The sequence below is a fragment of the Heliconius melpomene genome, chromosome 21 (genome assembly GCF_056956725.1).
Source record: "Heliconius melpomene rosina isolate 202511_hmr_F chromosome 21, ASM5695672v1, whole genome shotgun sequence".
Lineage (NCBI taxonomy): Eukaryota > Metazoa > Arthropoda > Insecta > Lepidoptera > Nymphalidae > Heliconius > Heliconius melpomene.
This window is the reverse complement of record NC_140409.1, coordinates 9,297,297-9,315,010: the sequence shown is the minus strand read 5'-3', so window position 1 is coordinate 9,315,010 and position 17,714 is coordinate 9,297,297. Positions and strand designations below refer to the sequence as shown.

Here is a 17,714-nt window from a genome sequence, read left to right as displayed (position 1 = left end):
GCAGATTTAAGCAATAGGATCTTAGGCCATTATGTCTTCGTTTTTTACGGCAACGCAGTGGAGCTCACTTACCATCAGGTGACCCGTACACTCGTTTGCCGTAAGTTTACTTTTTCATAAAAAACATAGAATGCTCTATAATAATACCTCATTTTATAGTGACAGCAATTGACGTTATTTCAGAATTATACGTCATTACAGCAGGCCAACGTTCAATAGAAATCAAAGTAACTGACAGATGCGTCCATTATAGAAACATGTAAATATACTACAATTCACTTAAAAATATTTTATGCCAACTCCAGAAGCCTTGTTATCTTTCCTTTTAATTCTAGCATGGGGTTGGCGGATTGGCAGCTCTATTTTTTCTAGCACTTCTATTTCAGAACTTATAACACCGACGTGCCTTGGAAATAATGCAAAATTGTTTGTTGCTGCTTTGCAAATAATTGTAGCTTTTATTTTGAACCTCATGCCGCTGTCCGAGTTTCCTCGTCTCAGCCTCGCACATACGATTTTAAGCATTCCCTCACAAGCGTACAGCCTGTACTACGCCAATCGGTACATTGGACCTGCACTGGACAGTCGAAGAGTAGCTATTTTTATCTATATTGTAACGGTTTTATGTATTTTGGAAACAGCTTATAAAATTAATATTGACTGGAGCCGTATCGAGTAAAACTAAATAATTTCTTATGATTGATAATCAATAAAAACAATTTACATAATTAAGATTTTTATTATAAAATTAATGAGTTACAAAAATTACTTTCTACTCGATACATAAAATACACTCATCGTTTTAAATAATATTAAAATGCTTAACTTTCATATATCTCATGCATATGAGATGTGAAAATTTTTGTAAACTATTTTTATATATTATATATTATATTATATATATATGTAAATATAAAATAAACCAATGTATATAATTCTTATAAGAAGAACATAAATTATGAACATAATATTAAGGTTTTATTTTTTAATATGATATTATTTAATAAAATCCATTACATATACATACATATATGTAACGTATTTAATAATACCACATTTATTTGATGAGCTCTAAGAAAATTCTCAATTTTAGAAATTTCAAAAGAATTTCTTGTCATAGTTTTTATATAACAATAAATATATAATAAGTATAAAAATCTTAAAAAATATGTCTTATAAATTAAACCAATAAATTGAATACGCCACCACACTAAAAACGGTTTCCTTTTGTCTTTACTTTAGTATAAAACATCAAACTCTGTAAGAGGTGCTGTAAAACAAAATATTTAATTTTAAATTGTTATCGTTATACATTATAATAGATATAGGTAGTATTTAACATAATACTTATATGTAAAATAGTATAGTTAACTAACATTTTGTCTGTTGTGACACATAATAGTTTCGTTTTTGAGTCAACGAACTCAGGCTAGAGGCAGCGCGGTGGACAGCTGAAATAAAAAATTGTAAAAAATTTAGTTCAATAATCGTTTAGTTGGTGAGACCCAAGAATATTATATTATGGCATATTTATTAGATAGTAAATGCTAAACATTTCCTTACGTTTCTTCTAAACCTTGTGTGTGGTACAACACCAATTACTTACGAAACTTACACGCTTTTCTAAAAGAAGGTATAGCGGTATAATCAGGAAGCGGTACCGGCGGCAAGTCTTCGTCGGAGGGCAGCTGGTCTCGCATGCGGTGCGCTGAAGCAGGAATGTATGCCCAGGGCAGCTGTCCTTGCAACTCCGCTGCAGTCCCACGTCTCCTGTACAGTGAAATATAACGGGAATCAGAAGTAACCTCAAAAGTATTTTTACCTAGGTTTATCCCATTGTAAAAAAGTTATATTTTTATATGTGTGTACACCTATATACGAGTATCTAAACTATTTAGTTTAAAGTTAAATTTAATAAATTACTTTTTTAATTAAAAATAAAAATCAACTACAATGGTATGATGGTGGTATGTCGAGAACACTCACTCTTTGTTGAACGTTGGTATAGCAGTTTGGGTTGTTTCGTTCAACTGCGGCAAGGACTGGGTGGCGCGCGGAGGTGACGTCCGCCCAGCGGTGTCTATCACCGCACTGTCTAAGCGACGCTGCTGCTCCGCTATCATGTTCTCCAACCTTTGAGGTAAAGAGAGTAAATTCTCTGGAAAATTCACTGTACGCTTTTTATCATCTACATGATGTGTGCGTGGCGATCTGCAGAAGATTTAATAAAGTATATATTGTGAAATATTTAGATAACAGTGGCTTTTAATTTTATAAGTATTGATAATGAACGATGTTGGTATGTAGAACAGTCTTAAAGATCTTACTTTTCAGGTGATATATCTAAGGAATCCGTTGCAGAAAACCTCCTGAGAGTTGGGATCTCTTTTGCAAATAATAATTTCTTCCAACCACGAAAGGCTTGATTAAAGCCTGCTCTAGGGATCCTTTGGTTACCATCGTCTTGAGTGCTATTATTATCGTGTGGTATGGAGCCACTGGACGCTTCAGTAATATTGGAGAGAGCTAGCGATGTTACTAATTTAGATCTCTGACTTTGTTGCATACTTTCTGTTACTACTTGATCCGACTCATCTACTGAACTTGGCTCCATAGTATCTTGTAATGGCGGTGGTTGCGAGCGGGTAATTACTGGTGTACTTTGAACTTCGGCATCTTGAGTAGCAACTTGTGTGACAGTTGTGGAAGGAATTTGAGAGGCACGTGCTGCATTTTCAACCTGTTAATAATAATAACAGTTTATTAAATTTATAAATATAATCTTTACTTCGAAAAATGGTATTAAATAATAATTCAAATATAGTCCTTACAAATATTACATCAGCCTTGTTTGTTCCAGTTTTATCAACAGCAACAAGTACAATAAGTACGAGATTGATGAGAAAAAATATCACGAAACGTGAATATAAAATAACCATAATCCAAGCAACAAGTGACGTGTCCACCTGTACGTTACCCGTACCACTAGTGCTTGCGCCTATATAATTTGTTAAGTCCGTCAAACTCTGAAAGATATATATATATATATATATATAACATGTATTTATTATATTAAAATGAACTAAATTAAATAAATAAATAACAATAAAAATAACTTACTTTTGTATAAAAAGAATCATTTGCAAAAATAACAGTAGCAACAACATCTACAGAGCCTACTGTTATGGATATCAGGATCCAAGGCCAACGTATTGGCTTTGAATTATTACTCTTCGCACCACCAGCTGTAAATCAAATATGTTATTTTTATGTATATTTCCATAAAATAAATGTATAATTTAATAATATTATCGCCACTAACTCATCAATACAGCACTGGTAACAAGCCAGAGAGCACCCAAGCCTAAGCTGACGCAGTTGATGAAAAACGTTCTTGTAACTGTTAATGGCTCTGAAGTCATTAGAACAAAAGCCTGATTTGTCATGCCATCTATCGCCTGGCCAATATTAATTGTCGTGCCACACTGACCTGGATCTGCAAAATGAATGCAAAATTAAAATGCACTTGCAAATTTAAATATATGCGATAAATTAACGTAAATCATATGTACTTACTGTGTAAATATAATATCTTAATGAAGAGAAGTGTAGGTAGCTCGCGTAGAAAATTAATTAGACAGAAATATTGTGCTAGAGACATGGAGGTGAAGATTACTTGTATTATAGCTTGTAACTGTAACAACATTATGTGCTATTTATTTACTATTTCATAAGACTATTTCGCTTGAATTACAGATTCTTAATTTTCTTAATATATGTGAATTATACTCTTTCAGCTGTTGTTCTATGTAGGGAACACACACATATACTCACTTATGCATACTATTCTTTACAGTTTTTTATTACCTTTTCTTCCTTATTTTTCTTTAAAAAAAATATATGTAAACTTAGTATTCTACTCGAAATATATAATGTCCAAAATATATAAACTCTATCTTAAGAGTAGACTAATTTATAAATGTCCAACTTCAAACGTCCATTATACATTATTGTTTAGTAGTTACTTTCTTTGTGTAAAATACAGAATGATTCTTATATTTCTCTTTTCTTGAGGATCTCGGGTTCAAATGAACTTGGTCTTTTGGAAGGTTGCGTGCGGACACAGGTCCAACACTTTTTATTTTTATTACGTTTGACTATTAATTAATTAATAAGAAATTACTGTGGTATAAAAAATGGCATCGCTATCTTTAAACAATATTTATTTTATCATTCACGAAATGCAAATATTTTATTAACCTCTTTTTTGACTTTTTAAAAGTTGTCAATAACGTTTATGGTTATTGGATGTGGTGGATTTTATAAATAAAATGTATGAATAAAACTATTTATATAAATACATATAGAATTAGGCATATACGAAAGTGATTAAAATACATATTTTTGTAATCTTAATGAGATAAACATAATTATCAACGTAGATAGGTTTTTTTAAGAACATTTGAAAAATTATACGTCTTTTACTTCGGTAATAACTCACAAAAAACATGACATACTTCCACTTCTACTTAGGTGCTTCCTTTTATAGATTGCATTGATGACTATGGACGTGCCTAATATATATATATATATATATATATATATATATATATATATATATATGTTATAATCATAACATTGTCCAACAAACGATAGGATAAGAATTTGACTATACAAAATGTCGGTGTTCAAGGTTAGATAAAAAATAGTAAATTGTATAAACGCAAAAGTAGATTGTAGAAGAACTAATATTATGATAGGAATATTATTCTTATGAAGAATAAAAAAAAATGTTTTCAAAAAAATATTTTTTATTAAAAAATATATTATGTTCGATCTATACTTAAAATGTTTACACACGGAACCTACCTAACCTGCAAACCTACTTATTTTCAATTCTATGCCAAATTCATTTTAATCTATCTAATACTACAAAATTATTAGCTAACCACTATCTACAATTAGGAAAATATTTCAAGAAATATTCAAAAATAAATAAACAATCCCAAAGTGCATTAAATGATTTTGAAAGAAAAGAGGGAAACATTTAAAAAGTGTTCATTCACAAAGCATAATATATTAATATAAATATATTTTTTTTAAATTGCAACTAATATGATTTTTTTTTAATTTGAAGTTCTTTAAGTAGCGAAAGCGACAATATCTAATTACTAAGCCTGTTTGTTTTACTTGGCACCAACTTAAAAATTATAAAATCTTTGTTATTATTTTTCACTTTTTAGTTCGTTACTGAAGTCGGTTATTCTTTTTGTTAAAAAATAATTTATTCTAACATTAAATAATGTGGACTCCCTAACAAAAGATATGTAAATAGAACCGACAATTGCTCCTTTAAGTCCGCCTGACTGACCCACTGACATCTGAGACGACACAGGCGATAAGGCTATTCATAAATTTTAGACAATTTAATATCATTATTAACATGTAAGAACTATTATAATTAATATTTTGATCTATCTATCTATTCCCTTTCAATCGATATTGAAAAGTCTCAAGAAAATTATATTTGGCAGAGTGGCAGTGATTTATGGATAACATGTAGCAGATAAGAACGGATTAAACGAAAAAGGTACAAAACGGTTAATACTGAAAGTTTATATGAAACAGTTTATTTCTTTTTTTTTTTGAGATTTAGAATTTAAATTTGGACCAATAAGAAATAATGAAATAAGAATCAAAAGAAATTTTGGACACCAAGAAATAAACATAGCATAACATAAAAACTCTTTATTTCACACCATAATAAACATATTTAACAAAAAACTAAAAAAAAATCGTACAAAAAATAAATGTGAAAGGGCGGCCTTATCACTAAAAGTGATCTCGTCCAGGCAACCTAATCTTAGAGGAATCAATTTAAAAGACAGGGCATTGCGCGATCAAACATATATATATATATGTAGAAGCATCAGAAGGGGCCTCATAGCGGTCTTGGCTGTTACTATTCATTTGTGGGCGTTGTAGCAACAGAGATGTTTAAATAAAAATCACATTTATATTCTACAATGTCTTATTACTCGTTTACATAACAGTTTTACAATAAATATCACAAGATTAACAAAATAACAATAGATTAGGAGCCAATAGGTTAATTGGTGAACATCTTACGCCATAGCTGTCAACCAATGACGTCTGCTATTCTTTGTGGCTACACCTACTACCCTATTCGGGGTTACCCGCTCCATTTTAAATGTTCTTCTAATATAATCCATTACATAAATCAATTAAACTCGAAATGTAATAATTGCGAAATTATAATTAAAACTAATACAAAGCAGCGCGCCGTCACGGCCGTCCTGCATCGTCACACGTCCTCGTGTGCATACGTTCAATCTGTGAACAATAAACATAGTGCTTTGCAATACGTCCCGTTCGGTCTTCCTGACCACACAATATGTTCCCCTAGTGGATGTAACAGTGAACTCAACAAAACTCATGGTGATTACAATTTTTATAAGTGTATTACAAATACTACGAAATGTTTCGTATAAGGCACACATAACAATCTTACAAATGTCACACCCGTTACTCAATATCACATAGGCTAACAGTCACACAGACAAGTCATTGCCACAACAGTTAGTAATTGCCACACAGGCCCGTCATTGCCACACAGGCCAGTCATTGCCACACAGGCTACTTTTTGCCACACAGGCCAGCCATTGCCACACAGGCTAGTACTTGCCACATAGGCTAGTCATTGCCACACAGGCCAGCTGCTGCCACACAGGCCAGCTGCTACCACACAGGCTACTCGTCGCCACACAGGCTACTCATCGCCACACAGGCTACTCGTTGCCACACAGGCCACTCGTCGCCACACAGGCCACTCGTCGCCACACAGGCTACTCGTCGCCACACAGGCCACTCGTCGCCACACAGGCTAGTCGTTGCCACAAGGGCTAGTCGTTGCCACAAAGGCTAGTCGTTGCCCCAAAGTCTAGTCGTTGCCACAAGGGCTAGTCGTTGCCACAAAGGCTAGTTTTTCATTTTTTTTTTTTTTTGGTTTTTTTTTTTTTGTTTGTTTTGTTTGTCTTAGCTTTGTTTGTTTGTCTTAGCCACACAGGCTACTACAGGGTAAAAGGGGTATGTAACTATTTAACATGGCCGTCATCGCCCCATTCTGACTTTATTTTGTTGCTTGCAATCTCCCGCACTACTACGTGCTACTAGAATTGAAAGCCAATTACTACGGGCTTACGGGCTCTTTTAAGAATCTTTAAAATTTTGGGTCAAGCTTGGTTTGGTTACAGCACATAATCATCTACTTAATTATTTAACTTTGCTTTACGTTTATCAAACTAAACCTTCTCAGAAGAAGCATTAGTTTCTTTTGCTCGTGTCGATTGCTCGATAATAAGATTCAAATTAAATTCATCCGTGGTTAATTACATTAAGTTTAGAGGCATAGAAACCTTTACTACTAACAATTCTAAAGGATTCGCTCTGGTTATCCTACTCATAATAGCCGCGCTAATGGCTAGCTGATTGTCAGGTAGTGCATCTTGCCATCACATATTATTATCTATCTCGACAGAGCTGACTTTATTAAAGAGCATTCGGCAACAGAACCAAAACAAAATGAAAACTTCTCACCAGATTCATCTAAGAACTAATCCATAGCTAGTTGAATGGAGCAAACATTCACCCATCGTTCAACCCGTTCATCGCTTGCTTTGGTATCCATACAGATGCAGCGCATTGCGATTTGGTCGCATTCGCCACACGTGAAGCAAGTTAGAGTAATCACTTTCATATGCACACCAACTTCCTTAGACTGTAGAGATGAGGTAGTATCTGAATTCTCACAACGTAAATAAGAAATTGCTATTGTAACTACTATTGTTATAACAATCACTGGGTACAAGACCCTGCTTGTCACAGTTATAGCATCGCTGTGATAATTGTATTAGTGGCTTTTTCACTTCCATAGTCGGAGTAATCTTCTCACCAATCGGGTGTCCTCTTTTTCTTTGAAAGAGACTGGAGCGAACATTTAATTCCCAAGGCGTGTTATCATTTATAACGTCATTAATCTTAGCTGGCAGCTATCCTGCACGACATTCAATAGACATTATTTTCACACATGTTTATCCTCTAAATATTTCTGAACAGTGTAATAAGCTGCGCCCGACATACGCAGATAAACACTCGTCTTCCCTTGGACCACCATTGTGTAATCGCCATAAATTGCAGCTGGAGTCTCAACAGTATCAAATCTAGCTAAGACCTGATCTTTTAATTGTGGCAATTTAAATCCGGGAAAAACTAGATTGAGCAAGTCAAGATGACGCCGATCCCTTGAGTACCTGAGCATTATAAAAGGCTTTTTCCCAGGTTCTCCTTTTACTAGTAAAACGGTGTCATCAGCAAAAGACACAATTTTTCAAAAGTTTATAGGTAAGTTCAATACTAAAAATAGTGTTGGTCCCAATATACTTCCCTGTGGAATGCCATATTTGATAGGAAGGTTTATGCTGGTATTTTATTCTATTTTAGTGCATTGCATTCTATCCGTGAGATAGCTTTTGAATAGTTTGTGTTCGTTACCTCTCACACCAATTTCAAAGTCAGTTCTTTTTAACGAATTTATAATTATTACAACTTCAATTTCATCAGTATCAAATAAAACGAACGACGATTTAATGTTATCTATTTGTGGTTTTCCACTGATATTGGGAGACGTTTTTTATCTTCTCGGCAAGATTTCCACCATTGCTGACGAAATATTCATTAACTATGTCAATTGAACCCTGCGAGAACTTGAGTTCCGCATTAAATCAGAAGCGATATTCTTATTGTCACCAATACTTAACTTATTTTTGAATACTTTCCATAATTTCTTATTATTTGATTTTTCTTTCACAATCCAATTTTGAATTCCAATCAATCTCGGGTTTGTCAAATTCTCTCTTAGCTCTTTTTGTGCCTTGCTCATTGTAATTATCAAATCACTGCCAAAATAAGTTTTTCTTGTAAACATATGTCACACCAACTGCGAACGTCGTGGTCTGCATCATCAGAATTAAACTTTTGTAACATTATTTTTTTAAATGTCAGATACTAATGGCTCCCGTAAAATTTTGTTTCGACATGTCAAAAATAAATTTTCAACTTCACATTTTTTTACATAATTTTACATTAATTTCACATCTTGTCAAATTTTAACACTCTGTTCTGTATTTTGTTCCTTATTCGTTGCTGGTAATCCCACTTCTGATGTAGAAGCATCAAAAGGGGCCTCATAGCGGTCTTGGCTGTTACTATTCATTTGTGGGCGTTGTAGCAACAGAGATGTTTAAATAAAAATCACATTTATATTCTACAATGTCTTATTACTCGTTTACATAACAGTTTTACAATAAATATCACAAGATTAACAAAATAACAATAGATTAGGAGCCAATAGGTTAATTGGTGAACATCTTACGCCATAGCTGTCAACCAATGACGTCTGCTATTCTTTGTGGCTACACCTACTACCCTATTCGGGGTTACCCGCTCCATTTTAAATGTTCTTCTAATATAATCCATTACATAAATCAATTAAACTCGAAATGTAATAATTGCGAAATTATAATTAAAACTAATACAAAGCAGCGCGCCGTCATATATATATATACACACCTTCATAAATACTATCTCATAAACTACATAGAATACACATACATAATAAAAATAAATAAATAAGTAAATAAATAAATAAATAGAATAAGTGCATAGATACATGACAATTTCGTCGAAATATATAAAAATACTACAGTAGGTAATATGTAAATATTTGACATGTTGCTACATTTAATAGGGGCAATTATTATTTTTGGAGATTCATATTTTAATATTAATTAAATTAAGATGAATAATTAAATTATTTTTAGAGACCAATATTCGAATTAAATCTTCTAAAGTCCAACAGGCCGGCCTGATATATCGGACTGATAACACAATTGGCTTGTCCAAATTATTTCTTGTGCTCTAATTCTCTACACTGGTACTGGCCGTACGTTTATCTAAAACTCACTATATGCTCGCAATACGTCATGTTTATCTTCTATTACGACAAAGATACTGTTTTTTTAACATATCGATAGCATTCCATTTTTTAGGTTTTACATTTTGTTTAATATAATGTTATTTACTAAAAATATTTATTCATTACTATTTAATAGTAACGGTATATACTATTTAATTAAATGATAATTATTTTCATCAAGAATATGTTTGAGGCTGGTTGTGGCGCAGGGGCACAAGTGTGTGACTGTAAACGCAACAGGTTGGGGGTTCGATTCCTACTCGAGGAAATTAAATATTAAATATTTTCATTTCTTCGCTCTGCTGTCAAGGCAAAGTGCGGTGTCGAGTTTAGCCACTCAATATGCAATGCCTTCCAAATTTAGCGGCAAATGGGGGACGGAAACGTTTTAACGATCACGGAGTGCCTTAACATTAGGTTCCCTGGTTCTCTTTCAATACCCTTCCCTCTTTGCATGTGCGGAATACAGCGCGAAGTTTTAGCTTCTTTCTTATCCTTTCTTTCTCTTCTTTAGCGCTTTTCTTTAGACAACGAAAATATGTAAATCTTTTTAGAAACAACACACACGTTATTATAATTTTCTGATTTTTTAAATCGATTCTCATGTAATGAAGGTATAGTTTGTATTACCTCTATACATAATTGGCTCTTCTCACTGTTCAAATTAATAAAAGTTGAAATTATATTTTTTGGAACATTATTTTTGATAGATATATTATATTGCAAATAATATTATTGTTCAGTGTAAAAAAAAGACATTAACAACGTAAAAAAAAAATTAGACATTCGCACAGTAAAACATCCAAAAGCATTGCTTTATTAAGAAATACGAGACATTGGTAAGTACATTCGCCAATTCTTACATTTAGTATATATTATCTAAACAAATTGACAACAGTATATGAAATCACACACTAAGATCTAACAAGAAAAGTTAAATTAAACGTTAAGTACTAACTAAGTAGGTACTATTAGCAAGAAAAAAGAGAGGATAAAAAAATAATAATTTATTTCTTTATGTACGTTTTAAAGTTTTAAACTCATAATACGACTATTTTTTGTATTCCTAACCATAACTAAGCTGTTCCTTCGTTTCATAATAAATATTCTTCAAAAGTTGACTTACCAAAGTGGTGACTCCCGCGATTATCATAAGTTTATATCCCATTTTGATTTGTTACAAAAAAAAACTAGCACATAATTTTATAACTATCGTATGGCTAAATAAGAATTTTAAATAACATTTATAAGTTTAAATGTAAAATAACAATATATATCTAAATCTATCTTAGTCCAGGTCCTACGAAGATACGGCCAGCATCGCACTGCGCGTACAAGCAATCTTTCGATTCTCAGGCGATAAGATCTACAATCGCGACCAGATGAGATATAACTAAATAATGATGTTATATTTTGTCATATATATTAGATACACTTTCATCGTGAAAATTGAGCTAACATCGGTGTTGCAACATACATAATATTCAGTACTCGATACTATACATATAAACATGGTGCAGGAGCCGAAGAGGTACTTTCGGGAGTTACTCGAACGCGGCAGATTAATATACTGAGGAATTTCTTGTTCTCGGTTACGTTCTTCCATCAAATATGAGCCCCATATATATGGCTAGGATGAAGGATCAAACTCGTAAAAAAAATTTTTATTTGAAATTTTCGAGCGCGTCAGATTAAAGTAGAGCAAGTTTGTTAGTTACTACTAACAAGAGTTAAGTAGTTACTTAACACCCCCTTAGAAAATCTGATTCGCTCGATCATTCTTTATTTATTTTTTTCATTTTTAACTCTTACGTACGACCACCTCCATCATGGAACCAGTTAGATTAACATACTTATATTTATAAGAATACGTAGGAAATTAGTGATATCAATATCTGACGCGCTCTACGACATTTTTTTCTTGTTATCAGCTTAGCTTCGCTTCTCCATGACGCTCGAACAAATCCCGCAAACTCGGGATTTGAATCATCGGCTCCCCGTCTAGTATATTTTTATGATGAAACAATTTTTTATTATAACAATTCTTGTTATGTCGGTGCAACACGAGACTTCTTATTAGGCCAATTAGTGTAATGTCAACAAATTTAAACAATGCCTATATTAGATATATATAAACTGAAAATATATAAAAAGTGTGAGTCTTATGTTGTTTTACTTAAAGTAGTTCATTTATTTCTTTTGGATAATTATTAAAGAAGACAATGTTTGAATTTAAGGTAACATTATATTATTAATCTTTTTTTAATATTTAGCATTTGTTTACGTTAAACTAGTTGATATTTTTAATACACATCTATTTATTTAAAATTGTCTTAAATACTAATTGCAGATTGTTGTGCTCATGTTATATTTTAATGCAGTCTATAATTCAGTCATATATGAACAAAAAGAGAATAAGACACTACCGAAGGATATGTAAGTTCTTCTTATATGATTTTTTTAAAGTAAATCTACTCTTTTGTGTTAAGGAAGAATGATATACTATCAAAATTATTAGTTTAATGCAATACAAAATTGTTATCTATGTTGAATCTTCTATCTTAAATCTTAATCTTATTCTAATTACATTTTCAAATTATTTATAAAATTCTAGGTACGTAGTGCGTGCAACTGTTTACCAAGTCGGGATTCTTACTAATGAAACGAATGAAAATGCAGAAAGTAGCTCGTAAGTACCCTATTAATTTTGATTCCCTTTATAGTGTCGAAATACGCGTTTTCTGTGATATAAACGGCCATATCTTTTTTAAGTAAATGTAGAAATATGATTTTTTTTAGGAAATCTGAGTACCTATATGGTTTGAATTTCAACTAGATATCCCCAAGAGTTCTTGAGATAAAGGTTCTAGACAAACACACAGACGAATACCAATACGCACACAATCACTCTCAAGGCTGATCTCAGAGTTGAGAGCGATTTTATATACGCGCCTTAGTATATTAAATTTTCTGTTAAGATTTATTTTTGTATATACGCATGCACGACCCATGCATCTATTACAATAAAGTAATTTAATAGAAACATAATATTTTTGTTATAGAGGACATCAAGAGGCAATTACCATTTATCATAAGAATGGCAGTGGCATTGACTTAAATTCCATACCAAATCCTCTATTGACAAATATAACAGCAGAAAAAGTGGTTGGCCTGTTGCCTGCAAATAATGAAACTACACCGTGGACGGTATTGAAGCAGCTTGTCTCGAAACCTCATATCCAAGGTGCTTAAAATAGTCTCGTGGCTCAGGGGCTAAAGTGTAACTGTAATCACGATGTTTGAGGGTTCGATCCCCATTCGGGGAAATAAAATATTTAAATGTATATTTACATTTCTTCGCTCTGGTATCGAGGCGTTCAGTTCTGCCACTACAGAATTCGGTGAAAACTAGGTTCCCTCTGCCTATTATGCTGTGTGCGTGTTACAGCGTGAAGCTGATTTTAAAATGCTATAAAATTGAAATATAAGAACTACCTATTAACTGAATTAAAACATTATCAATTAAAAATAAAACTTTATTTTTAGAAAACTCTACTATTCTAATGGATGCGAGAAAAACTACTAAGAAATCAAGACGCGACGCAAACACCACCACCACCAACAATAAACCAGTACAGATAGTAAAAGGCGCGGCTGTAATACCCTCTGAAGCAGGAATACAATCAATCGCGTTGCCACCCCTTGTTATTCTCAACAAAAATCTTTCCAAAATCCCCGTACCTATACCTAACGTGTCTGTTGTCAGTTATACTAAAGTCAGCACATTGGTTAAGTCTCCTTAATTTTTTTTTACCTTAACCATAGGAAAATATTATTTTTTATATCTAAATACCCATATTATTAACGAATATACGAGTGTAATGGAAATATTAATAAAATATCTATAATAAGTAATTACTTATGCTTATTTTACTATAAATTATGAGGATTACCGATACAATTATAAGTAACTAGCGGCCCGCCCGCGGCTTCGCCTGCGTGAACTACTTTATTATTAATTTCTGTCTCCATGAGTACCTACGTCCTATAAGTGACGTCCATGCAAAATTTGACACTGCTTGCATTTGTAGTAACAAAGTTTCATACAAACTTTCAACCCCAAAAACAACCCCTTAGAAGTCGAATATTGCAAATTTCCGTCTTAGCGAGCACCTACGTCCTATAAGTAACTCCTATGCAAAATTTCAGGTTCCTAGCACATGTAGTATCTGAGATTTCGTGATGAGTGAGTGACCGTTCGATTTTTATATATATAGATACTCGTACGAGTACTCGTACCATTATTGATTGTAAACAGAATAAATATAGTCCGATACGTTTTTTGTTTTATTTCGACGCTGCAAATGCGCACCTGCTGTAATGCGCATGCGCGTTGTTTTGTACTAGCCAAGTAAAAAAGTCAAACAATCTTTTGCAAATCTCTATACAAACTTGTTTAAATACGGTCGCGTTTCGCTTTCGTAAGTATGCACCAGGTCGGCTCAAACAAAGGTTATCAAATGGTTCACACCGCATGCCCAGAAGCAACGCATGCGTGGCCGCGTTAATGATTTGCCTCTTCCAACCAACAAGATGTGATGTTTTAAACAAAGCCTTATTACACTACCCTAAGCTAGAATTTGGGGGTCACTGAACACACTCCATGGAGGTCCTCCGTGAACTTATAACAAAAGTGTGTGGTGGGCGTGCTCGTTCTATATGAGAATGAGTTCACCCAAGCTTAATGAAAGGTGCCCGAGCAGCCTAAGCAATGGCAAAAAACACCTGAGCAGCGAATCGAAAGAAGACTCCTTGGATAATTCTGTAAGTATCTTGTTCTAGAAACAGCATGAAATATGCAAGCTCATGTAAACGTATTTTATTAAATCCGCAACTCGGAAAAGCTAAAATTTACTGTAATTATTAATGTTGTTTTAAATAAATCCAAAATAATTAATTACCTTAGCGCGCCCTACCTACTTACGTATATCATATTGCCAAATGTCAATGACCCGTCCAAGGCCTTTGACGAGTACGAGGGGTATTTGCGCGCTCTATATACCTACTAAATAGTTGAGTGATAAATTGGTAATCATTGTTAAATTTACTATTTAAAAGGTAATAAAGGTAATAAAAGTATCAATATTTATATTTTTTGGTTCATACATTTTTCATCATAATCTGTACCATCTGTTTATTCTAGATAAGGGAATCATTAAAATCAGAAAGGGCGGGAAATAAGTCTGAGGAAGATTGCAGACGGCGTACTATAATAGTGGAAAAAAAGAACGGCAGCTATGGATTTACTTTGCAAAGCTATGGCATTCACTACAAAAAAGTATGTAAAAGCATTAAGCTACATATATACACTATATTGAAAAGATTAAAATATTATGAGTATTATTTTTGGCTGGTCTTAATAATAAGTAGATATGTTAAAATGTGTAATGTAAAATGAATGTCCAGCGAATGTCTAATGTAAAAAGTATAAACTAAACGATTGTTGAAATTGTTATGCTATGCGTAGTATGATATAAGGGAAATATACATATATATATATATACATGTATATATACATATACATATATGCATATATATATAATATCCTTTAATGTACGTTATCTCTTTTTTAGGAACAGGAAATAGAAGTAATAACATACGTAGACCACGTGGAAGCAGATGGGCCAGCTGCCGGAGCGGGTATGCGAGAAGGGGACGTCATCTTGTCCATCAATGGCACGGACGTCGAACGCGCCGATCATGCAAACATTGTTAGTGCCATTAACGCCTGTGATTCCCGTATGAGAATAGTGGTTATATTTGAAGACTGTGTACGCAAAGTTGAATTACATCTTAAATATATTAATATTCAGCGTACTCTACAAGCGAAAATGCGAGAACTGGAACAACTTACTGTACGAGAACGACACGTCTTCGATACTAATTGGAAAACACACAGTCTGCCATCCCAAAAGAAAAAATCATCACCATCAGAGATCATTTCAGATAGCGAAGAAAATAATATCACAGAAAATATTAGCCCCGGCTATTGCCGACCTACATTATCTACTGAGAATGTTACTGCCGCTAAGCCACCTCAGCCTAATGTTTTTATGTATCAATATTTAGATCCAAGATACGGTGCATGTATTATACAGCCAAATTTACGCACAGGGGGATTCGTAATAACTGTAGGTTCACCGAGGAACAGACGCGACTGCCATCATTACATCCTCAAGACATCTACGGAATGTCACCGTGCTTCTGAAGTATATAAGCCAGCAAACGGGAAACATACGAAAACTCATAGAAATAGTCACAGCCATGGGTGTGCGCCATGCATGCCAGCTTATAATAACCAAGATGCAAATAGTCTTGAAGCCTACGACTTGGCTAGTCCATGTTGCGATCCACATTGTGTGCCTAACTCTAGGAAGAAGGTACGTCGTAAAAAAGAATGTTCAAAGGAGCATAAAAGAAAAGAAAAATGTCATCAGGTTGATAAGTCAACACAAAAACCGGACAATATCTCACATGCTCACGTCAAGAAAGTTTGTAATGCTGGGCACTGCTCGAGTCGATATCGATATTTAACAACGGAATCAACACAAACGAGTCAGTGTAGTCTGCAGTCCTATGCGACCAGTAATGCTACAGTACCATGTGACAACTCTGCTTCCAGTTACAGTACATCTTTAAGTAGTGATACTCTTTTTTGGGATAACGACCGCTCAGAAGCTAAGTCATCCCCGAAAATCCAATACCAAAGCGCACATCAACATGTTAAGCCAAAATCATGGGATAATTTAACAACGAAAGCAATTGGAGGATATGGCTTCGGCTATGGTTATTTAGACACGGCTGTTAAAAACACTAATAGATCCAAAAGCCATGGTCGCAGCCACGGCGGCCGCAGCGCACAAACTCACCATGACTCCTATCAGCACCATACTCAAGAGAAACATTCCCACAGACAGAACGGCACTCCGCATCATTATCCCGTCTATGGGAGAAGTCATAGCCACTGCCCCCCAACTAAGTCTACCGAGAGCCTGGTCGTAGTGCCCAAATATCAATTAGAAAGCAGCGGGTCAGAAACAAGACTAGCTTGCGATTGCGATTCGATAGAGTACTATCGCCGCATAGGTCCCACTAAAAGTCCTGCAGAAACTCATTCCAATTATTATTCTCAACGTTTCGTATATCCTACTCACTCTTATAAAAAGAAAGACGCGAATGTTAGTTCAGAAATAACTAGATTGTAATAGTTTGAAGAAACGATTGCTCAAATATCAAAAGAATTTTTCTACGTAAACAATGAAAACTTTTTTAACGCGGGTAACACACATAGCAGTAGTTCATTAGATAAATAAAATTACATTATACTTACATTTGGTGATATTAATATAGCGATGCACAATATAAAGCAATATTTTTTCCCAAAATCAAACTCTACATCGATAATAATTTACACTTGTGTAGGTACGTCATAGAATGATTATTTAATATTTTGTAGGTAATTACCATTACCGGTGGGAGATCGATGGGAGTCAACGATTGTACGATACCTTCCGAAATTATTTTATCAGCTTTATACTCGTTGATTTATAGTTTTTAATAAAAAATAATTTATAAAATGATTTTTATTTAAAAAAAAGCT

General features: G+C 33.6%; 3 protein-coding genes across 5 annotated transcripts; 2 read left to right on the top strand and 1 right to left on the bottom strand.

Annotated features, from left to right (window-relative positions):
- Positions 1–956: 956 nt before the first annotated feature.
- LOC146527188 (uncharacterized) lies at positions 957–11,494 on the bottom strand. Of its 3 annotated transcripts, none has more exons than XM_085206379.1 (10): positions 11,181–11,494; positions 3,577–3,694; positions 3,323–3,496; positions 3,121–3,245; positions 2,832–3,026; positions 2,328–2,740; positions 1,987–2,133; positions 1,616–1,770; positions 1,377–1,451; positions 957–1,270 (listed from the first exon to the last, which is right to left on the bottom strand). In XM_085206379.1, exons 1-10 carry the CDS (start codon positions 11,220–11,222, stop codon positions 1,239–1,241), a joined length of 1,476 nt encoding a protein of 491 aa, XP_085062505.1. In that variant the 5' UTR covers positions 11,223–11,494; the 3' UTR covers positions 957–1,238. The 3 variants fall into 3 exon arrangements, with proteins under 3 accessions (XP_085062505.1, XP_085062504.1, XP_085062506.1); XM_085206378.1 differs by having other exon boundaries at positions 958–1,270; positions 1,987–2,211; positions 11,181–11,493; XM_085206380.1 differs by having other exon boundaries at positions 958–1,270; positions 1,662–1,770; positions 1,987–2,211; positions 11,181–11,493.
- A 625-nt stretch (positions 11,495–12,119) lies between these two features.
- Positions 12,120–14,385, top strand: LOC146527187 (uncharacterized). The gene is made up of 5 exons (XM_085206377.1): positions 12,120–12,291; positions 12,405–12,490; positions 12,669–12,743; positions 13,117–13,298; positions 13,601–14,385. Exons 1-5 carry the CDS (start codon positions 12,277–12,279, stop codon positions 13,855–13,857), a joined length of 615 nt encoding a protein of 204 aa, XP_085062503.1. The 5' UTR covers positions 12,120–12,276; the 3' UTR covers positions 13,858–14,385.
- A 163-nt stretch (positions 14,386–14,548) lies between these two features.
- ssp6 (PDZ domain-containing short spindle 6) lies at positions 14,549–17,691 on the top strand. Its single transcript, XM_085206373.1, has 3 exons — positions 14,549–14,878; positions 15,258–15,392; positions 15,688–17,691. Exons 1-3 carry the CDS (start codon positions 14,774–14,776, stop codon positions 17,317–17,319), a joined length of 1,872 nt encoding a protein of 623 aa, XP_085062499.1. The 5' UTR covers positions 14,549–14,773; the 3' UTR covers positions 17,320–17,691.
- Positions 17,692–17,714: the final 23 nt, after the last annotated feature.